At 45.1% G+C, this 24,195-nt stretch overlaps 1 protein-coding gene and 1 pseudogene across 4 annotated transcripts in view; both read left to right on the forward strand.

The window, feature by feature from the left end:
• The first annotated feature begins 7,316 nt into the window (after positions 1-7,316).
• Positions 7,317-17,618, forward strand: LOC112304717 (large ribosomal subunit protein uL13-like; annotated as a pseudogene).
• The window catches only part of SLC5A11 (solute carrier family 5 member 11), a 55,417-nt gene continuing 38,801 nt past the window's right edge, over positions 7,580-24,195 (forward strand). For 2 of the 4 annotated variants that reach the window (XM_024560454.3, XM_071221799.1), the window contains exons 1-2: positions 7,580-7,718; positions 19,256-19,412. In XM_024560454.3, coding sequence (XP_024416222.1) covers positions 19,278-19,412 — 135 coding nt within the window. In that variant the 5' untranslated portion in view covers positions 7,580-7,718; positions 19,256-19,277. Of the gene's footprint in view, positions 7,719-14,080; positions 14,174-19,194; positions 19,413-24,195 lie in introns of all 4 variants that reach the window. The other 2 variants (XM_045195533.2, XM_045195534.2) reach the window with 2 other exon arrangements.

The following is a 24,195-nucleotide window of genomic DNA, read 5'->3' on the forward strand; positions in this document are numbered from 1 at the left end:
ATGCCTGGGTTGTGGGTTCAGCCTCCAGTTGGGGCACATGCAGTGTGTAGGAGGCAACTGATTGATGTTTCTCTCTCACATCGATGTTTCCCTCCCTCTCCTTCTCCCTCCCTTTCCAGTCTCTCTAGAATCAATAAAAGAAAAAAAAGTACGATTAGAAAGCGAGGGCTTCTAAATAAAATAAACAGAATGAAAAACCTATTTTTAAAATATTGATAAAATAAAACAGAAAGGAAAATCACAGGACTTGCCCTGGCAGATTGAAATCTTTAGATGGTTATTTTTGAGGTTTTGCATTCCTTTATCCACCATAGTACATTTAAGCTGAACTTTATTCATCTGCCACTTAGTATAGGTTATCAGCATGTTCTTGCTGTGTGTCTGTTTTCCAGATAGGTTGAAGCCTTCCTCTGCCACAAGGCTGATGCCCTCACAGTGCCAAATAGAGTGTCAGAAACCATGTTTACCACATGGGGTACACTTTCCACAGTCTCTATTGATAGAGCACCCAGTTTACCGAGCAAATCACATGAGCCTTGCAAACTTCCTGGAATTCTCACTGACCCTATTATTCTCAATTATCAGGCAAGGTCAGGAGAACTAACAGAAAAACTGGATTCAAACAGAAAAAAAAAAATCTTAATTACATGGGGCTGAATGAGCTGATGAAGATTATTTACAATTTTTGACTTTTTGTTTGAAACATTGCTGGTTCTTTAATTTTTTGGTTTTCAAGTTATAAGGAAAAATGTGTTTCTCTGAAGCCAGCTATTACTTAGAGCACTTTGGTATATTATACCTTGTAAGAAGACTTGAAACATTTATCTTTTTCTCCCTACCTAATTCCTCCAGAATTTGGAAACTCTTAGTGAGTAAGTAGTCTTATTTTCATGGCAATATTGTAATTGGTGTAAGTTAATAAGACTCTATTCTCCTTATAACAGAACACAGTTGGAAACTGGTTAAATTACCAAGGCTCTGACTGGACTGTCACATTTCAAAGAGACATGCCAGATGCAGCTATGGCCCCACAGCTTTAAGAAAATAAGATTGACTTATGGAAGCCAATGAAGGCTTCTGGGGGGGGCGGGGAAACAGGCCTGGTACCTTCCTCACAGGGTTCCCAGCCAGGCTCACCAGGTGAATAAAGGGTGCAGGAATCTCAGGGTATCTGGGGGACCTCAAGAGGAGATGAACTCTCCCAAATGTATAAGATACTGCAGGCAAAGCCTGATGGTGAGTCCTTGACTTGGCTTTTCTCACCTTGAGAGGCCTTTTTAAGTTCAATCTAAAGATTCCTTATGAAAAACTCCAGCAAAGAAGATTTAAAAGAGCTTACACGTTTAATTACTAATCTTGCTGGTCTTATACAAATGATCAGGCCAAATTCATTGAAACTAGATTTATTTAGCAAATAAGTCTTAATTTGGTTATCTTAGGTAAAAATGAGGGTGATTTTAGAGAGAAAAGTCATGTTTCAGTAACACACCTCTGTGGATATTATATTCCAGTGCTGTTTATTGTCTTTTGAGGTTATGTTTCTATCTGAAAACTGGACTGGATCTTGAACTCTTCTAGTTTCCTTCAATATCTGGCTATGACCCTCCAAACTAACTTTGTCCATTTTCCTCCCACTATTTTGACTAGAATCATTGAGAAACTGCCTTTATCCCAAGCTGTACAAGCTAAAATGGGATGACTTCAAACAAAGCACAACAGCTCATATATGAGAAGTCCTGTGTCTGTTGCAGATAGATCCCCAAAGACGCTGAAACTGAAAACCAGGGACATTTAACAGGCTGTCGGGGCCTGCTTTCACTCCGCCTGAAGACGCCTCGAGTCTCACATTAGAAACCTTCTTGACTGGCTGCCTTCTTCATCTGGCATGTGAATTATTTTGGGCTGAAGGGAGTTGAGACCCTTCAAGATTACGAAAAACGTGACCTCTGTCTTAAAGATTAAATTAGGGGCCTTGCCCATAGTAAGAGTAATTACCAGAAATAATCTTTTTATGACCATCTATCAATAGGGCAGCACAAACTGCCAACCACTGAACAACCAACCGCTCTTGTTATCATCCTACAATTACCTCCCCCGCCTCTGGAGCCCAGGCATCTCACCTCATCCTGAGCTCAGAATGTCATATATACCCCATCTTCCCTCTCTGTCTCTGAACCTCTCATGTATGTGGGTTCCCATGCATATGTGTATAATAAAATTTAGTTATTTGCTCTTGTTAATCTGACTCATGTATATCTCATTACCATGAGAGGTAGAGAGAAGTTTCCCTCCCCCCAACACAATGACATAATGTGTGATCTATGAAACATTTAGGACAGCTGGCTTCTCTTGGTCAGGCTTGGATTAAGGCATAGACTATAGCCATGATGTCAACAGGTACCATGAGTGCAGTGACATTTCCTAACCCATAGCTAGGGGATCCCATCTGTGTTCTCTATTTTATTCCAGCTCCCTATGGGCTGTGCCTAGGTGGGGCAAGGAGGGGCCTAGGACTGGAAACCAGATGTTCCTAATTTTAGGATGATCACCAGTTGGACAAAACACCTGCTAGATGACACTATCGAATCAAGATTCAAAACAACAGCTGGGCATTTATGAGACAGTATCCACTAGAAATATTGAAAACCATCACTAAAATAAGACCACACACTTATTTAGCATTTACAATATTAAACTCAGCAGTTTACATGGAGGATCGCATTGACGCCTGACCATTGCCATGCCCCTCCTTTAACAGATGAGAAAGCACTTTCAGAGAGGTGACGCAACTTGTTTAGGGCCACACACTTCATGCAGTCCAAACGCAAAATCGAGAGTCTTTGCTGCCTGCCAAAGATGGAGAATGTGTTACATGTATGTGTCCTGTACTGAGAGACAAGACTAGGTGTGTCCTCCCAGAGCAAGACAGTAGGGACCTAGCACCAAAGTTCACCCAGTGCTTACCATGGGCAGATGCTCTTCCGAATGCTTTGCACAGCTGTGCACAAATCAGGTAAAAGGAGGTCCTTTCTGTCTCCCATCTCAATCCATGGGGGCTCCACATCAGTGGCTTCTCCAGCCCATCAGGAACGCAGACCATCAGCAGTAGTTCTGTCTCCCACATGTGGCTACTGAGGCTGTCCTGACTGGTGGGAAGGTGGAAAGGAGTGGGTGCTCAGGGCCCAGTGCTCCCTCTTAAGCAGGTGAGGAAGAAATTCCTTAGATCACATGCCCTCTTGGTTCATGGGCAGGCACTGGCCACATGTGGGGCTGGCTGGTGTCATCTCAGAAGAAACAAAGGCAGGTTTTGCTGGCCAGCCCCACCTCAGGTCATCCTTTCATTTGATCTTTGCAACAATCCTAACTATTTGACAGATGCTGAGACTGAGGCAAAGAGAGGTGAAGTAATTTGCCAAAAGCCACAAAGCCAGTCCAGCCAGGATTTAACCAGACGCTCAAGGCAGAGCCCAGGCACCCCACAGCTGGCCATGCGCTAGAATGCACACAACGGCAATGACAACGGTGACCCAGGCAGTTTGGTCCAGCTGGCTTCCCAGCATTCTGTTCCACTCTAATAATCTTCAAGTGTGTGGAAGTCACACACCAAACTTCAACCTCTCTGTCATGGGTGACCTGCTGTTAAAGTGTTTAGCAATTAATTGAAGTGGAATCCTTGTTGCCTCATTAACAATTCACTACACACTGACGAGCAGGGTCTGCTGAGTTACAGATAACTTTCTCTCACAGGCCCTACTGCCACAAATGTATTTTCCATGGAGGGTCTTCTTTCACCAGAACACACTGAATGAATGCTATGAGTTTAGACGGAACATTTACAAGAGTTTCCCAAAGGCACTGGCGTGTATCAAGTTTGGCACAGGGCAGCTGTTCTCAAAGCACTTGGTCTCAGGAACCCTTTGCAAGGAAGGGTTCTGTTGTAGGTATTTACCAAATTAGACATTTAAATGAACAAACAGTTAATAATATTTATTAATTCACTTAAAAAGAATAACCCATTGCATTTTACATAAATAACATGTTTATGAAAACCAACTTTATTTTCCCAAAAGATTTAGTGAAAACAGTGCCTGTCTTACATTTTTATGAACCCCTTGAATGTTCTGTTCAATAAGCTGGGCTCTCACCTCCACTTCTGCCTTTGCTCTGTGGTGACACTTTGTGTCATATAGCCTCCTGGAAACTGTGCTGGACGTTCATGACATAATGAGAGAAAAAAGAGAAATAGCATCTTAGAATTACAAAGAGCGTTACATGTATGATCACTTTGAGTCTCTCTGACAAAAGAGCTTGGCACTATTATTAGGACAACCCTTTTTCAGATGAGAAGGTCTGGACTCAGAGCTCTAACGTCATTTACACAAGAACACACACAGCTCAGAGCAGGAAGCTGACTGAGGCCGGGGTCTGCCTCGGGGCTCTTCACTTGCGCTCTGTCTTGTGGCTGCTGCAGAAACCAAGCGACCCAGGTCTAGGAGACCCATGACTTTGGGAGCAGGGAATGAACCAAAAAAAAAAGAAAAAGAAAAAGAAAAGGAGAAAAAATGTAGAGTTTTTTTCTTGTTGAAGCCATCATAAAGAGAAAGAATAAGGTTTGAGATTCTCAGTGGCAACTAAATGCAAAGCAGGCAGCTTGTGGTTAATGCAGGGATTCATTTTTGGAAGAAGGAGGGAGTCAACACTGACAGGAGCACTTTCCATGGGCCATGTGCTTTCCTGACTCTCTCTCTGAATCCTCATTCAATGCCCTGTAAAGTGGGCATGGAGGACATTGAACACTCAGAGAGGCTGCTGATTTGCCCCAGGTTTCATGGTTACTAAGTAAAAAAATGTATCTCCTTTTACTCAAACTGGGTTCAGTCCCACACTTCCCTGCTGGGAAGCTTGGCTACTTCATGGTTTTGGGTTTGCTCTTTTCAGTTGTTACAATATATGCCAATATTTTTATGTTGTGGATAGGTGAAGGTGTGTTTCTAAATGACTGTAGAAAATTCAGCAGGAATCACACATTTCTGTAGAGCTCAGTCGTCCATTAACTTGCTAGAGTGGCTCACAGAAGTCAGAGAAACATTTTACTCACTAGATCGCTGGTTTACTCTGAAAGGACGTAACTCAGGAACAGCCAGGTGGGAGAGATGTTGGGCAAGGTATGGGAAAAGAGCTTGGAGCTTCCATGTCCTCCCTGGGGTCTCATTCTCCCCAAAACCCTGTGTGTTCACCAACCAGAAGCTCTCAGAACCCTGTCTTTGGTGGTGGGGTGGGGGGTGGTTTGCAGAGGTTTCATGAGTTGTGATAGATTAAATTGTTGGCCATTGGTGATTGATTGTATCTCTGGCACCTCTTCCCATCTTCTAGGTTGGGGGTGGGACTGTGACCCTTAGCCCCAGAATCACATGGCTGGCTCTCCTGGCAACAAGCCCCCATCCTTTGGTGAAGTCCAAGCATTACTTTATAACATAAAAGACACCTTGATCACTTCCCCTCTGACGTAAAGCAGTACTTCTGCGTTCCACGCATGCTGGTTCAGGCCATTGTCTTGACCTGGTTGAGCATGTTGGGCATCTTCCTGTACCTGGGACTGGTTACGTACCAGTACCCTGTCCACCCTGCCCTGTTCTATATAATTATTTGACACCTATGAAGTGATGTGGAGGATAGCCACTTCACTTTGCAGCACCCGACATGTGCTTGTAAGTTTCCCTTAATAAACCCTTTTTAATCGCCAGACTAGAGTGGCAGTTTCTTTCTTGGGTCTTTACCTGCCGTCTGCTGCGGAGACAGATTTTCCTTGGGTCTGCATGTACTGACAGGACTCCTGTGAGCAATGCTGCAATGAACATTGGTACTCCACTCTTTGCAGGAACATATCTTTTCATTTCTCCTGATAAACACCCAAGAGTGGAATTACAGGGCCATTGGGTAGCTATATGTTAACTTTATGAGAAACATCCAAAAACTTCCCCCAAAAGGTTGCACCATCATTTTCTCCTATTCTTTACAGTGCCAATGAGGCGTCAAGAGCTGGACGAGCAAAGAAGCTGTCAGCGGTAACAAGCCAGTGTCAGTGGGCCATATCTGGTCCTTACAGATTAGTAATTGTAAGACATTATACAAAACTCTGGACTCCCCCCCCCTGGTTGGAGCCGAGTAATGGCTGTCCTCCTCAGCTGGGATGCGTGCTCTCCCATTGGCTGCAGCCTGGCCAGCCCTGCCTCACTCCTCTACATGTCTCCTGTGTAGGCACTGTGGTCCTGGAACTTGACCGCTGTCCCTTAGACAGCCCTCAAGGATGCAGGGCTAGACCCCGACTGGTGAAACCATGCACGTCCCGCAGCATTCCTCTGGAGGCAGATTGCAGCATCAGTCCAGCTGTTCCCCGGCTGCCTGTCCCACTTCTGTCCATCTTCAGGTCCCATTCCCCTCCCCTGACCGGGCAGGCCCCCATTCATGCTGGTGTCAATTTAATTGCCAGGACTTCTTTTCAGGCAGGCTACCCTCCACCAGTGGACATATCTCTAAGCCACCCTTCCCCCACCCCTCCACTGCTTCTGTAGAACTCTGAGTTCAAATCCTGGTTCTGCTGCTAACTGCCTTGGTGACCTTGGGTGAGTTTTCTCATCAGTAAAAGGGAGATAATAATAGGGCTTGTCTTAGAGGGTGATTGGAAAGACCAAGTGAGCAGAGACACAGGAAACATTAGAACAGGAACTGTGTATATTCAGTCACTGTTCTTGAATTTCTCTGTCCCAGGGGCTGCAGCCCCAGGCCCAGGCAGGCCCCATGGAGCAGTGGCATGCTGCAGGTCAGGTCTGTGGCCAGGACTCTGCTCCAGCCAGCAGTGGGCCTGTGGGTGTGTGGGCCTGGCATGGACATGTCATATATTATTCCATCTAAGTCGGAAATCTGGAGTCTTGTTTAAAGTCTCTTGTTCTGCAAATGCTATTTTTAAAAAAAGTCTTGAATGCTCTGATTGTCCAATGAAAGCCTTCCTCTGTCCCAGCCTGTCCCGGTGTCGGGGCCACACCTGGGCCCCTGACTCTGGCTTGGTCACTCCTGACAGCTGCTCAGGACTCCAGACGCCTGTCTTTGCTCAGGCTTGTTGTGGAGAGCACACGGAAAAGGGACTAAACACAGAGAGGTCACTGTTAATGCTGTGGAGGCGGCTGGGCTGCACTGAAGTGCTCTCCTGGGACTTTCCTCTGTCCCCTGTCTCCCCCACCAGCATCTGTCCTCCCCCTTCCTCCAGCTGTCCCAAGCCTGCCTGTCCCAGAATGGAGGCGGACCAGTAGAAGAGTGGGTGATGAAGCTGAGTAGTACCCTCCACCTCTCCGAGCCATGGCCCCCCATCAGGTAAAGGCTCCAGGGAGGCTGAGGATGGAGCTTAGGGCTTGCCACCTTCCCACAGGGACAGGTTTGAGTTCCAGTTCAAGGGTTTGGGCTGGGCCCATCTTCTCCTCTGCCCCTGGGAAGATCATTCTCACTTTTTCTAATCTCAGCCTGGAATTTGGAGTTTGACCTGCAAGAAGATTCTCTCAGCAAGCAGCAGGCAGTGCAGGAGGGAGGGCTGCCACTGTCCTCCTCAGCTCCGGCTGCAAGGGAGAGGAGCCCAGGTGTCCCCTTTCTCACTGCCTCTCTGCCTCTTTCTGCTGAAGAAGCTACCAACAGGCCCCAGAGCAGGTGGGCTCTGCATCCATAGGAAGGTAAGACACCCCTTCCAATGCCCATTTTGCAAACTGGAGGAACTGGGCTGGGACCAGACAGAGAGCTAACAGGAAAACCTGCAGCTGAGAGCCACAGGGTGGGGATTGCGTAGCTCCTCTCCCTGGGAAAGTCTTATCAACAACAGGCAGAAGAAATGCATTTGGAGGGGTGGGCACAGCCAGCATCAGCAGGTGTGGGTCTCACTTTTCCCACTTACCGAGTCACTGGCCACTCGCTGAGCCTCAGGTTCCTTATCTGTTAAATGGAAAAAAGGTGAACTTCAGCCCAGCCCAGTTCACAGGTGCAGAGGACCCAAAGAGAAAAGGCAGGTGAAAACATCTACATAACAATAATTGAACAATAAAATAATTTAAAAATTGAAAAGAAAAAAATTCAAGAATTAAAAAAACAATAAAACTCCATTGCCACTGCAGCGCAGCTGGTATTGACCACTAGCAAAAGGAGTTTTCACTGGTACATTCTGGACACATGCACAGGGTGGCTTGTCCTGGGCCTGTTCTAACTGACACAGTCACCCTGTGAGGGCACAGCCCCTACTTCACAGACAGAGCCTGAGGGCCATTAAGAAACTGGCCCAAGTTTGCATAGAGTGGCAAAGCTGAAACCCAACTCCCATGGTTGCGCTTACCCACAATACCTATGCCCAATGGCTTCTGCTGGGTGGTTCTGGGCCGTGGCTGGGAGAGGAGCCCTCAGCCAAAAGGCATCCTAGGGATGTGTCTTGGGGGAGAAGGGTGTTAGACATGCCAGGTTACGTGGCAACAGCTCTGAAAAGTCCACAGTTGCGTGTTTCACAAATGTTTGCTGAGTGCCTGCTGTAATAGAACAAAATTCAGCTGAGTCCATTTACAGATCTAAATAGCTTCATTAACTGATTCATAAATTGGGCAGCATCCCACCCAGCCACTAGAAGGGTGCTTTGACAGGTTGTACAAAACAAAACGGGGGGTTTATATAGCAGAAAGAGGATGGGATTAAGAAGTTAAAAAATAGATCATTTCAGGCAGGGACAGGGTCCCTTAAGGGAAGGCAAGCAGTCTAATCAGGCAGATGAACTCAGTAGTGCTAACCTGGAAATTCTAGACTGATTGGATTAAAATCCCACTCCGGGAGAGGCTGAAACTGCAAGCAGGCTTGCTGTGGTTTTGCTTTGGTGACATGGCTGAGCAAAAGTGACTCCATTTGGGCTTGTGGTTTCCCTTTTTAACGCTGCTTTGGAGACACAATGTAAGTCTTCACTTACCATGCAGTAGGGGCAGGCAGTAATGAGAGAGTCATACAAGTGAAATGTCATGCTTGATTCAGCAGCGACGAGAAGTCATGTTTGCTGTGAGGACAAATCATTTAAGGACAAAATTTGGGTTGAGGTTAAGAGAAGGCTCTTTGGGGATGTAACAGTAGGGTGACATCTGAAGGATGAGTAAGAGCTCGTCAAGCCAAGAGTGTAGGGAACAGCAGTTCAGGCAGAGGGAACAGAAAGGCAAAGACCCTGAGGCATGAAATAATGCTCAAGGGATAAAAAGAAGGCCCATGTGAGATGGGCAGGGCCATAACAGAGCAGGCACGAATGTGCTTCGAGCAGGAAAATGATTTGATCTGATGTATGTTCAAGTATCTTTCTGGCTTCCATGTGAGGGTGTCAGGGAGGTAAGACAGGGGCTACCTGCTCTAAGTGGCTTGGATTAAAGTGAGAGAAGTCAAGGTGAGGGATAGTGGATGGATTCAAGCTATATTTTGGAAGTAGAATAGGATGGGATTAGAGGTCAATAGATTCTGGGAGATGAGACAGAAGTGTTCTAAATTCTTTGATGGTATGTTTGTGAACTATGGCATCCTTGGTGCTTCAGCATAGTGGCTGGTACAGAGTAGATGCTCATACACCATCTAATGAATGAATGAACAAAGGAATGAATGAATGAATGAATGAATGAATGACTTAAGGATGACTCCTGGTTTTCTTATGTAAGAAGTTGGGTGAGTTAAGTTGCCATTTAGTGAGATGGGATGACTAGCAGCTGCTGACCATCACAGTCTCCAATTTGGATTAGTTAAGTTTGCAATGCCAACTGGGCATCCACTAAGATGGACAGACAGGTCTGGGCCTCACAAGGTGCTTTCATGACTCGTTCCCTCCAGGAATCATGAGACGAGGTCATCAATGGAGGGACAAGGAGAGTGGAGAACACTCACTGGGTCCCCTGAACTCACATGTGATGCCATCTGTGAACTGTTTAAGGAAAGCTTCCCTGCCGTGCCTGTAGTATCTTTCCTAAATACCAGAGCTGTGGCTCTTCCTAACACACTGGGGTTGGTGCTCTCTTCTTCAACCGAAAGTCCCTGGAAGCTGTCCTCTTAGCCTTTTTCTAAAGACCTGTCGCCAATGAACCCCATAGTGTAAATGGCCAAACTGACCAGAGGTGGACCTTCAGTTCCTCCCTTCTACAGTCTAGGCCCTGAAGACCCACTCTGCCTTACAGAGTAGATCCACTCCCTCTGGTTGGGCTGCCTCCACACCAGCCTTGCTGTGCACCCCAGACCTGAGCCAATCAAAAGCCAGGTAGTTACCTCCACTGAAGGTGCCACAGGAGAATCGCTGGAAAGGGTGTGAGCGGCTGGGGTCTGGAAGAGCAGCCCTTGTTATCACCCCACAATTTTCCCTGCTGAATGTCCATGTGCAGACCAATGGTTAGGAGCTCAAGGGGTATGCCTGGGGGGAGCCCAGGATTAGTTATTTATTAGTAGTGTGACGTTGAGCCCATGACCCAGCATTGTTTTCCATAACTGTTCAATGGGGTTCACCAGAGCTGACCTCTCAGGGGTTCTGTGTGCTTCAGATGAGACGCACACACATAGGTGGCCAGGGTCTTCCTGACCACAATGTCCACGTTCTTTTTTAAATGGTTTTATAAGGACAGGGACATGCCAAGTATTCTGGACCTAATCACGTTATGTAATGAACGCGCTTAATGCTTTTAACCAACCTGTGACATTGATCTGATTATTGTACCCATGTTGCACTGAGAAAAAACAGAGTCTCAGAGAGGTTATAGGCCCAAAGATCACAGAGCTAATAAGAGGCAGATGTGGTATTTGAACCAAGCAATGTCTTTCTAACAGCTTGACACTTTGTCATGACACAGCTATTTCCAGGAGAGTATTTTTCCTGCAATTGAAATCTGTAATTTGATGGTCACTGTCATCTTCACCCAGCACAGGGCCTTTCTCTAGGTTCTCAGTCTGTCTCTCCCTCTCCCATTCTCTGTCCCTGCTGATGTGTTGGATGTTCGGCAGCTATGCCCCATCCTAGCCAAATACTTTACACTGTTTTGTGTCTTTGAATGTATTGAATAGACGCAAACAGTTTTAAGCTGTAAATCTTGTTTGTTTCTTTTACTTTCATTATCAAATGTTTCAGATGCACAAAAGTTATAAAAAATAATATACACCCCACCAGTGCATGCACACACAGGAGTGAATGCTCCCCCACCCTACCTGTCCATTCGGTCCCCAGTCTTTTCCTCAGCTGAACTGTGGAAAATTTCCACATCTGCGATGCAGATTATGTAACCGGCCAAAAGGAAAAGGGCAAATGGCCATCCCTGTGGCCCAGCTCCCTTTTGTTCTTTGGCCCAGGGGTGACCACAAGTGCAGGGTGTTCTTGCAAACAAAGCCATTGTTATAAGGCCCGCTTTGCCCGACTCCAGTTAACCCTGCTCTCCCATCCAGGCAGAACCCCTCACAGGAGATGAAGCAGGAGCCCACCACCCCTGGTGGCCCTCCTGGGGCAGTTCAAGGGGCAAAGGGCACTAGGGTCATTCCATCGAGTGGGTCTGGATACACAGGGCACTGCATGGAGCCAGATTCACCTTGCTCACCTCTTTGTCCTCCTTGCCTAGCACAGAGCCTGGCACACAGCTGGTGCCTAATAAGTGTTTATGGTAAAGAAACAGAGAAAGGAAGCAAAAGACTGAAGGCAAGGAGAGAAAGAAGGAGAGAAGAGCAGGAAGAAGGGACAAAAGGAAGACGGAGCTGCCAATACTGGATAATACAATGAGCTTCTGCTTGGGACCTGGATTTAAATCCCACATCGGGCACTTACTGTGCCTGAGAAGCAAGTGGCACGGCCAGGGCCTGAGCCTAGTTCACTTCCACCTCTTTGTACCTTGTTTCCCGTAGAAGTGTAATGTGTTTGCCTCACCGGCTGGTGAGGATAAGACCACAAATGTAGTGAACTCCATGCCTGGCACTTGGGTAAAGGTGCTCGTGGGTTTGCTGAAGAAGGAGCACCTGAAGGCTCCCCTGTGAGCTTGTGACCAAGGCAGCAGCACTTGGGTTCTGTGGTCTCTCTGGTCTGTGCTCCTAGTCCCACAATGAAGATACAGCCAGGCCCTCCTAGCCCTGACAGGGCCCCACCTCCTGGGATGCAGGAAGAGCTTCAAGTGGTACCAGCCTGTCCAGAGCGGTGATGAATGGCTTGGTTGTCTACACCCCTCTTGGTGCCTGGCAGGCCAGGGCCTGGAAGGGGCAGCTGGTGGAGGGACTGGGGACAGGGGAGGGCTGGCTCACCCAGTCAACCTGCTGTCCCTCCTCCTTCCTTCCTCCCCTTTAGACCTGTTGGGTTGTAGAACAATCTATCTCAGTCCCCAATTAAGCTGCTTCCTAAGTTTCTTGTCCTCATCATTGGAGGCAGCAGGTTGAAATGTTTGAAAATGCAGACTCTAAGTCAGACAGATCTGTATTTGAGTCTCAGCATTGCCACTCATCAGCCACAGACACAGTTTCCTTGCTTACAAAGTGAAATAAGGACACAACATACCTAACAGGGGCTTTGCCCTTGAGACCACCTTGAAGGGCCATCTAGCCTCCCACCCTGAGTCTCCAGATCTGCTTTTTCTGGTTAGACCCTCCACTCCCTGGCAAGAAAGCTAGGGAGATCCAGCTCCCACCCTCCCTTCCCACTTTCTCCCTTCAAGGTCTTGGGTTCAGTCTGAGCTCAGGTGATCTGGGTTGGAATTCAGGCTTCTGCTCTGTACTCCTGCAAGAGAGCCAAATAAGGGTCTGAGCTTGCTTTGCCTGACACTTCTCTTCCTTCCTTCCCTCCTTCCCTCCTTCCCCCTCTCCTCCTTCTGTCAATGCTGTGGATCAAGCCTTGCTTGGGTCTTTGCCTCCCTGGAGAGAACCACCGTGTCCAGGTCTGAGAAGCTGTGGGCATTCTCCCAACAGAACAAGAGTGAGGCCCAGCCCCAGGGAGAGAAGTTCAAAGTGTCAATACCCTGACACTTGGAATGGTCATGGCTTTGAACACTTCCCTAAGGCGTCTTCTCTAAGTGAACATCCAGCCTCTTGCTGGCCTCTAGGTTCTTAATCTGGGGGACACTGATGGCTGTCTAGTGGGTAGAGACCAAGATGCTGCTAAACACCCTACAAGGCAGCCCTGTATAACAAAGAATTACCGATCCCAGATGTCAATAGTGTGGAAGATAAGGAACTCTACTTTAAGAACAAGAAAAATCCTACACAGGCAACTAGGCCTTCAGTCTTTGGGCAGTTCTGATGGGAAGCAGGAAATTGTTCCCCATGCTCCCACTGCTCACTTACTCTGTCAGTTAGTCACTTGTCATAACTAAATATCCTTCCTCCCTACCTTCTTGCTTCTAGTCAAGCCTCCTGCCACTTCCTTGTCCAAAATTCTTCAATGCTGCTTCCTGAACTTAGAGCAGGTATGGAATGGAGGTGTTGCTTCTCTCCCCACAGAGATGTTTTAAAAATTTATGAGTGTCACTTTTGGGTGTCACAATGACTTGGGGGTACTACTGGCATTTAGTGTGTGGATGCCAGAGAAGCTAGACACCCTGAAAAGCACAGAGCTGCCCCATGAACAAAGACCTTCTGATGTCCCACCAGACATTCAGTGGGTTGGAAGCATGCCTAGAACTATCTGAAGCCAGGACCTATCTCTGGTTTACATAAAACACAATATGTTGGGGTATTTTTAATGTAAAGATGTACATGCTTTTTGCTCTCACATTGTCTCAGATGTTTTTCAGAGGGCTCTGTCTTAAACTAAGAGCCTGGTATTCATACAACTATTTGGTTCCTCATAACATTTAAAATCACAGAGTACTTTTACACATTTACACATCCGTTGTATATACAAGTCTCTCTTCTGGTGTTTGTAGATTCACTCTTTATTCTGTATTTCTTATTCCTCTTAAATTCACAACTCCTTCAGTGCCATTGAAAGCATCTGGCTGCACCTTTGAGTCTTTCAGTGGAGTCAGACAGTTTCATGTTGCATCCTAATCAATTTACTATAAATGGCTTTCCTTTTATTTCTCAGAAAATGCTTCTCAGAGTTCTATGAGACATTCTAGCAAATTAATTAAACCCAAGGAGAATGTGAGTGTCATTGGAAGCTCCAATCTATAGCCAAGTAAGTCCGAAGCACAGGTGACAACCTGGACTTGGAAGTGGCATCTGAGTGCATGTGTATGTTGGAGGGGGTAGGGGACAATCTTATAGGTCCGAACCTTTAACTTGATGAATCAGATGCTCTCTCTGGGTAGATAGTGTCACAACAGAGTTGAATTCTTGGACATCTTCCTGGTGCCTGAGAACTGTTTGTTGGTGTAGGTGTTGGGGACCACTTTGTGTGGTATCAGAGATACAAGCAAAGCCTTCAAAGAGGCCTGTAGCTCTTGACTAGAACACCGGGAATGCAGGAGGCAGGCATGACCTGATACGAGCATTGAGAGTTCCCATGGGAAATCAGGCCTGAAGAATACATTGAATCCTTTGAAGTTTGCTTTGCTTTGTATAACCCTGTTGATATAAATAGATGTTTAAGTTCAAAGCATAAGGAGTGAACTCCTTATCTCATGAACCATGCCTTAATGACCGTCTGGCGTCAGTATGTCTAACAGACCTGGACCTGAGGCAGATCTCTGTGTTCCTTCAATTGTTATCAATAAATAGTATCTGTTTTCTATCACTATAGCCCGTTGACATTGATTGATGAGCTATGCAAGTATGCTGTGTACCCCTGCACATACTGATCTCAATAAAAGCCATTTCAGAGAAGGGTCTGAGGCATTCTCCACTAGAGGAAATAGCCACCCCCTTTTCCACCAGACAGATTGTGTCTGGGAGGACTCATTTCATTCGCAACCAGGAGAACTCCATGGGACAGGGTTCCCCTCATGTAGAGGGGAACTTCCCCTAACATTTGGGCCTCAGAACCTTTCTTAAAGGATATTACAAAATACTTGTTATAAGAACAGGGGATGATATCTGATAGGATGGGAACCACTGCCATCAAAGGGCTGGTATAATCGCTTTCCTGTCTGATCAACCTCACTGCTCATCTCCCCCTTTCCAATTGTAGTACTCAGGCAAGAATCTGGTGGTTCTTTAAACAGGTCATGCTTATTCACACCTCATTATCTGCAGGTGCTATCGTCTCATCCTGGAATGCTCCCCAACCCTCACCCATCCACACAGGACCACCTATTCATCCATCAAAATCCGATTTAGATGCTGCTGCCTGGATTCCTTCATGCAAAATTAGGTGGTCCTTGCCTCACTCCACCTTGTAGAAAATAATAATAATAATTACAATATTAGTAGTTGTAGTAGTAGTAGTGCTACAATTTATTGAGTGCAGCTGTAGAAGGCACTGTGCTCAACACTTCACAGGTAGTAGTTCACAGCAATCTATAAAATATCAACTCTTATTGTCCCGTTTTTCAAGTGGGAAAACTAAATGTTAGAGAAATTAAGAAATTTGTCCAAGTTATCAGGATTGGTTAGTGGTGGAGATGGTTGTGTGGCTCCTGAGCTGGACTCCTTAACATGTAAGTCCCTATGCGTCTCCATTAGTATAGTGGAGACTATAGTAATCATCACATGGTGTGGTTATTTTCTGTGGGTGGGTTTGTTTCACTACTGAGCTGCACAACATGGAGGGACTGAGTCTTTTTGTTACATAGATAGTAGCTAATTATCAATAAGGAAGGAAGCCAAGGGAATTGGACATTATTGAGCATAATCAACCCAGGAGCATAAGCCTGTTTACGTCACTAGAAAACTAGCTATAGCTTCACACACTCCAGGGGATCACAGCATTGCCCCTGAAGGATTAATACTCCTCTTTTCCCCCATCCAGTACTGGATTGTTGGGGCACACAGGGGGAAGTAAGCACATGCACAATAGAAGTCAGAATAGTGCAGGGGAGGTGCTTGACTGCAAAGGCTTGTCAGTCTAACCTGGAAAAGGGCTAATGGGTGGACCCATCAGAAGCCCACCAAAGCCCTGGCTGGTGTGGCTCAGTTGGTAGGAGTGTCGTCCCATACACCAAAAGGCTGCAGGTTTAATTCCTGGTCAGAACACATGCCTGCACTGTGGGTCCCATTCCTGGTCAAGGAGTATATGAGAAGAAACCAATCAATGTTTTGTCTTGTTTTGTTTATTCCCCTATCTCTCTCTAAAAGCAATTCTGAAAAAAATAATGTCCTCGGGTAAGAATTTAAGAAAAATTTAAGAAATTTTTTTTTAAAGAAGCCCACAAAAGCTGGGGAGTTGATTGGTATTTTGAAAAAGTTCCTGGTCCTTCTCAAGATAATAGAATCCCAGGAGAACAAAGAAGCTTGTTCTCTCTCTCTCTCTCTCTCACCTGAGAACCTATGCTTGCCCCATGTACTTGTGCATTCTTTCTCTGTAACCATGTGGTCCAAGCTGACTACAAACTGCAAGCTCCAAGAGGGAGCCTGGATACCACAACACAGCAGTGGATTGCAGCCAGAAACACTAGCTAAGCTACGTGGATGGGAACTGAGACCACTTAGCAGACACCTGTGGGCTCTAAAGCACTACACTTTTGCACAGAACCTCTGGATACTAGCCTTTGTTCTTGCCTTGCTGAGGACATGGTTGGACTTTTTCCCATCCTAGGATGGATGGAGATGAGACACAGGGGCAGCCTTCTACCTGAATAAACCTTGCCACACTACAGTCTCCCATGCATGGGTCTGTGGAATGCTTTCCTCATGATCCAGTGAAAGAACACCACTCCCACCAGCAATGTTTCCATTCCTAGAACCCCGAAGTCTGACACTGAGTTGAATCACATCTTAATACAGGAATAAGTCAGTTCCTAAATCACACATAATAAAAAATCACTCTTGGGAAGTTTATTAGTTTCTAATTCCTGCTGTAACAAATTACCATTTAGTGGCTTGAAACAGTACAAGTTTCTTTCCAAGGCAGCTGCCAAAGGTGGCAGAGGGGCAGGGCCTGGTGCTCCATGACTGAGGCCATCTCCTGGGCCACTGGTGGCTGTTGTAGCCAAGTGGATACTACTGGGTCAGAAGGTGATGGTCATGCTCTGTGAGGTCATCAACATTCTGGCAATTTCTACAGAACAAGTTGAAGTGCGTGGTCATCCTCTGCAAGTGGATGGACATCAACCTATCCCCTGGACCCTACCACTTCCAGGACTCCAGCAGCATCTTTGCCGATGGGAGGCAACATGTTCCCCACAAGACCAAGCAAGGCCAGGCCACCTCTAACCACCTCAAGGTGTTTGATGGGATACTGCTGCCCCATGTCAAGAAAAAGTGAACAGTGGTTTCTGTGGCCCTCAAGGTTGGGCATCTCTGAAGGCTACACAGAAATTTGCCTCCCTAGGGTGCCTAGCCCATGAGGTTGGCTGAAAGTACCAGGCAGTCACAGCCACTCAGGAGAAGAGGAAGGAGAAGGCCAAGATCCATCACTGGGAGAAAAAACAGCTCACGAGATTATGGAAACAGGCTGAAAAGACATAGAGAACAAAACTGACAGATACACAGAGGTCCTCAAGATGCCTGGACTCCCAGTCTGAGCCCAATAAAACTGACTATTAATCTTCCTGCTTGGCCTGTCCTGTCCTTCCTCTATCACTCCCTAGGAAGTGGGGGACCCCTGGGTACAGTTGTTCTTGGGTCCCAGGCACCCTCAGCCTTAGAAGCTGGGAACACAGAAGAGGCCTTAGTCACTGCTGTTTGAGAAAGGCATTTTAAAAAATTTAAGTGGTTCTAATAGCTGTACAGCATACTTTCCTGTGACCTATTCATTCATGAGAGTTTTAGGAAATCAATAGTTGGAACAGCTAGTTCCATTTCAGTATTTACAAATAAGCTAGAAAACTCAAGTTTAAACTTACCACATGGTCAGATACTATACTCTGCAGCTGTTAGGATGCAAGCCAGCTCTTGGGGGCAGGAGCCTGGTGTTGTACAAGGTATTTACAGATACTGAGAATGGGGTGGACAGCCCAGGGTCACAGGCATTGCCCTGTGTCTCCCCTGGACCTTGTGATTAGAAATGAACAAATTATTTTTAAAGGAAACAACAGCACAAGTTTATTACCTTACAATTCTGAAGGTCATGCATTTTCAGTGAGTCTTAAAGGGCTAAAATCCATGTAATAGCAGGTCTGAATCTCTTCTGTTTGTCTTAGGGGAGAATCTATTAATTTGCTTTTTCTAGCTTCTGGAAGCCACCTGCATTTCTGGGCTCATGGCTCTACTATTCCATCTTCAAAGCCAGCCAAATCCTTCTCACACTGTCATCTCTGATTTCCTTTTCCAGTTTTAAAGACCCTTATATTGCATTAGTCCCTCTCAGATAATTAAAATACTCTCCCTATTTTAAGAAGAGCTGATTAGCAACCTTAAGTCGATCTGCAAATTTAATTGTCCTTTTCCATGTAACTGAACTTATTCACAGGTTCTGGGGTTTAGGATATAAAGCACCTTTGAGGGGACATAATTCTGCCTACCACAGGAATCCCTTAAACAACCAATGGAAGTGCAGTTTACTGAGAAATAGCTTAGAACAGTGGTTCAAAACATGAATTCTGAAGCAAGACTATTTGCCTTCAACGTTCAGCTCTATCACTTGAGCTCTATTACCTTGGCCAAGTTACATAACTTCTCTGTGCCTCAGTTTTCCCATCTGTAAAATGGTGCTAACAACAGTGCCCACTTTGCAAGTTTGTAAACACTTAGCATGAAGCCTGGTGTGTAGTAGACATTACACAGGTATTTATTAAATCTGTGCAAGTTTATTAAACAAGATTGTAGTGTTTAGCTGAGCCTCAGACATAACTGTTGGCTAGGTCTTGACCCAGCTTTTAGGTATCTGGGAAACAGAAATTGACTCAGGTGTCTTGTTTTTCTCACTCTTGGACACATGCTTGTTAAGTGGCAGGGGGTAGTGAAACCATCTGTGCTGTTTAAATTGTTTATTTTTCTTTATATTTTGCTGAGTGAGTGAATTGGTAAAAATTAATCATGGTTTTGATAGAACTTCAAATATTTGCTGAATGAATGAGCGAATGGATGAATTTACCCTCAGATACGTCTCCACAACCCCACCCCCCACCCATGTGTGTTGTCTTGCTTGGATGTTCCAAGGAGGCAGCCAGGGAGAGGGTGAGAAGAATGTTGCCGGCTTCTGGCATTTGACCTTCCACAGGAGTGAGAGTTCATTCAGCACCATGGAGAGCGCCCCCAGCAACCCTCAACCCACGCAGTCGGATCCCCTGGAGACCTTTCCCCAGAGGAAGCTGGAGGCAGGTGACATCGCAGTGCTGGTTCTGTACTTCTTCTTCGTCCTGGCTGTTGGACTATGGGTAAGCCAGGCCAGGGGGAGGTAGAAAGGGGAAGAAACTAGCTCAAGGTCATACAATAATCGGAACTTTAAAAATTTTTTAATGCATCAAAGTTAGATTCTATCAGGTATCAGGCACTTTTACTTATGTTATCTCTTGTAATATGCACAGTCCTTATGAAGAAGATACTATTACTATACTCATTTTATATTTTATACCCATTTTAAAGCTGCTGCTCAAAGAATTTCTGTTTCTTATTCTGTTAGCAAGTTGGGAGAGCTGGGGTCAAAATCCAAAACTCTTTCACTTTGAAGCCTATGCTCTTTTTTAAAGGAAGTTTTTAAAAAAGTCACATGGTTCAAAAATAAAAACAACATAAAATGAGATACAAAGTATTATAACTCCCCTTCCCTCTACAGGTAACCACTGTTATTAATTTTTTAGTAAATTAGTATATTCTTTTATAGTTTCTTTATGAAAATTCAAAATATTATTGTATACATTACCTCTTTTTAAAATAGAAGGTAGCTTATTTATGATACACATTGTTTTTTTTTTCATTGCTATTTTTCACTTTGTGTCTCTTGGAGACCTTTTCATATCAGCACATAGAAGCTTTCTCATCTTCTCAAAAGTTGCACAGTATTCCATTAAATGATCATGCTGTATTTTACTGAACCTGTTTCCAGCTGAGTTTTCTCCTATTTTTTTAAAGATTTTATTTGTTTATTTTTAGAGAGAGGGGAAGGGAGAGAGAAAGAAGGGAGAAACATCAATGTTTAGTTGCCTCTCATGTGCTCCCTACTTGGGATCTTGCCTGCAACCCAGGCATGTGCCCTGACTGGGAATCTAACCAGCAACCCTTTGGTTCACAGGCTGGCACTCAATCCACTGAGCCACACCAGCCAGGTCTGAGTTTTCCCCTTTAACATTTATGTTATAATTGTTTAATACTTTGTTCTGAAATAGAGTTGCAATTTTCTGCTTCTGTCTGTCAACTTACGCAAAGTTTTGTGTATTTTTGTCATTTTTTTCAAGTAAAAGAGCTGCTTTCAGCATTTCTTGTAATGCAGATCTTCTGATAAATCCCTCAGCTTTTGTTCACCTGAGAAGCCTTTATTGCTCTTTCCTATCTTAAGGATAACTTTGCTTTACAAAGATATAGCTCTGTATTATTCTTGGCTGGTAGTTTCCATCTTTCCATATTTTACATGTATCACTTTACTGTTTCCTGGACTGTAGGGTTTCTTCTGAGAAATCTGATGGGGTTTCCTTTGTAGGTTGCTATTTGTCTTTCCATGGGTGCTTTGAGAATTCTTACTTTATCATTAATTTTTGACAGTTTTAATACAGTATGTCTTGGAGAGGTTTTTGAGCTGAGATAATTAGGTGTTCTGTTAGCTTCTTGTACTTGAACTTGAAGTTCCTTCTGTAGGTTTGGGAAGTTCTCATCAATTATTTCTTTGAATAGGCTCTGTTACCTTCTTCTTATTCTGGGATGTCCATCATCCTTACGTTGACCTTTCTAATGAAGTTATATAGTTCCTGTAGAATTCTTTAGTTTAAAAAACATCTGTTCCCTTCTCCTTCTTTTCTCCTTTTGGGATACCCATTATCTTATGTTGCCATTTCTAATGAAATCAGATGGTTCTCTTAGGGTTCTTTAAAAAAAAAAACAAACTTGGTTATCTCTCTTCTCCCACCTGAATAATTTCTAGATTTCTATTTTCAAGCTTGCTAATTTTCTCTTCCATATAGCCTACTCTATTTCCAAGCTGTTCTAATGCATTCTTCATCTCATTTATAGAGTTCTTCAGAATTTTTTTTTCTTTTCTGGAGGGGGGTCTAGGAAGCCCTTTATTTCTCCTTCAGTTTAAAATGATAGCTTTGCTGGGTAAAGAAATCTTGGTTGTAGATCTTTGCTTTACAGCACTTTGAATATTTCTGGCCTGAAATGTTTCTGTTGAGAAATCAGCTGACAGTCTTATGGGAGCTTGCTTGTAGATAACTAACTTCTTTTCTCTCGCTGCTTTTAAGATTCTCTCTTTGTCTTTAACCTTTGGCATTTTAATTATAATGTATCTTGGTGTGGGCCTCTTTGGGTCCACCATTTTGGAACTTTCTATGCTTCTTGGACTTGAGTATCTTTTTTCTTCACCATTTACGGAAGTTTTTGGTCATTATTTCTTCAAATAGCTTCTCAATCTCTTGGTTTCTCTTATCTTTTGGTACTCTTATGTTGTTATGCTTTACGTTGTCCCAAAAGTCCTTTAAATTATCCTCATTTAAAAAAAATTCTCTTTTCTTTCTGCTGCTCTGGTTGGGTGATTTTTTTTTCTACCTTTTCCTCCAAATTGCTGATTCAATCCTCTGCTTCATGCAGCCTACTGTTCATCTTTGTAGTGCATTCTTCAATTCAGATGTTGTATTCTTCATTTCTGACTGGCTCTTTTTAATGCTTTTTATGTCTTTTTCATGCTATTGAGAATTTTTATAACCATTTGAATTCTATATATGAAAAATTGCTTTTCATTCCATTTCATCTAGTTTTTCTTCCAAGGAATTTTCTTTTTCTTTCATTTGGGGCCTATTTCTTTGTCTCTTCATTTTGGCTGCTTCTTTGTGTTTGTTTCTGTGTATTAGATAGATCTGCAAGGACTCCCCATCTTGGTGGGATGGCCTTATATAGTAGGTGTCCTGTGGGATCCACTGGTGCAGTCTCCTTGATCACAACCCTGTAGGACACCTACTATACTGAGCTGAGTATGTCAGGAATGTCCCTTGTGTGGGTTATGTCTGCCCTCCTGTTGTAATTGGCCTGTCTGTGGGTGGGAATGACCTTCTGGCTGGCTGACTGTGAGGATCAACCCTGACCACTGTGTACAAGCTGCTGCAGGTGCTGATCACACTAAGTGGAATTCACCTCAGCAGGGTTTAATGCCTGCCAAGATCTCCCTTTGAACATGCCACTTGTGAAGCTTGATCCTGCTTTGATGTTGTCTGAAGCTGATGACTGGGTAGGTTGGCTCTGGGCCTCTTGAAAAGGATGCTGGGGCACACCATTGTCAGATGCTGCCTGCAACAGGCTCTGGGCAACCTGTTTGAAGCTACCAGCAATCCACAGTGTGTGGCTGCTTCTGCTGGGCCTGGATGTACATAGGGAGGACAAAGCTGTGCACCAATGCTGGCTTTTACCAGCAATGGGACTCAGGGCAGATCAGAAAGATCCCAAGGCACCCCGAGATCTACCTCCAACTGCTGCCTTCCTGTTAGGCTTAATCATTGAAAGAGCCTTTGGTGGTACTCAAGTTACATGAAGTAGGTTCTTAGTGAGTCACCAAGTAGGGGTGAGTGGTGCTTACCAGACTGGTACAGGTTCAAACTCAGTGCCAGTGCTGAGTCTGAGGCCACTCGGCAAATGTCCCTGGGTGTACCAAGTCTAGCTGCCACCTGTTGGGTGCTTGCACACTTTTTGGGGGGGGAAGGATCTCAAGGAGACATCAGGGTGAGGCTAGCAGTGTTTATCAGACCAAAACAGGCCAATATTTTGCTGTGTGAGGGAGGGCTCTGCTCCAGCCAGGCATGTAAGGAAAAAATGGCTCCTGTTGCAGAGCCACACAACACAGTCTGTTCCATGTTCTGCCAGGAAGACACAGAGCTCAGCAGGGTGGAGCCACTGAGTGTTGGGAGGATGGGGCTAGAGGGTCTCCCACAATGGGGAGGTGCCAGTCAGACTTAGATGAAGGTGGGGTGTGTGGCCCCCATCCCAATGCCACACAACTCAGTCACTGACAACCCTGAGTCTGCCCCCACCTCTACAATCTGGCCCAGGCAGCTGCCCTTCTCAGCAGGGCATAAGCTCCACAGGGTGATGTGACAGAGGGATTCCAGAGTGTGGAGCTATTGTTCTCCTCTAGGCTGATGCTCCACCTGGGAAAGATGGCTTCTGCAATATGGGAGAATGGCTCAGCACAGGGATCCTTGGGGCTTTCTCTTCAGCCCTCTCCCCAGAGCCACAAACCCCAGGCTCTCCTCACATGACTACAGTCCACTCCACCCTCCCTCTGCCAGAGCCCAGAACAAGTGGCTGCAAATAAAAATTTGTGTGTTGGTCCTGTAAGAGGGCCCCTGTACCTCTAGCAGACTACCATCTCTCCCTGATGGACAGAAACCCTGCTGCTTTTCATAGTCAAATGTTTTGTGGGCACCTCTTCCAGGCTCTGGTGCTCTGGCCTGGGAAGCCCAGCTTGGGGTTGAGACCCCATGCTTCTAGGGAGGAATCCTTCCCGGCAGCTGAGATACCCCTCCAGAAGCTCAGCCACTGCCCAAGGGAGTAGGGTCAGCCCTACTCACTCACTACCCTTCCTACCATTCTCAGTGTAGCTTCTGTAAATCCTTGGTTATAAGATTTCTCTTCAGCTAGGCTTCAGTTAGTTATTCAGGATGATTGTTCTATAATTTAGTTGTAATTCCAGTTTGGTCCTGGGAGGAAGTAACTGTAGCTTTCACCTACTCCACCGTCATCTTGGATTCTCTGTTTGGTTCTTTTTTTATACTTTCAATCTCTTCAGTAAAGTACTCTTCTATTTATTAATTTCATCCCTGAGCTATTGAGTTGCCTTTCTGAATTTTTTAGATCTTGTTGCATTTTTTCAGGACTGCTATTTTGAATTCTCTGTCATTTAGATTCCAATTTTCCATGACATCATCTTGGTTTCTGGACAATTGCCTTTTATTCCTGTGTTACTGTGTTCCTTGGGTGTTCACAGTTGTTTATGGGTTCCTCTACTGGCACATTTGATGC

This window comes from Desmodus rotundus, chromosome 1 (assembly GCF_022682495.2).
Source record: "Desmodus rotundus isolate HL8 chromosome 1, HLdesRot8A.1, whole genome shotgun sequence".
NCBI lineage: Eukaryota > Metazoa > Chordata > Mammalia > Chiroptera > Phyllostomidae > Desmodus > Desmodus rotundus.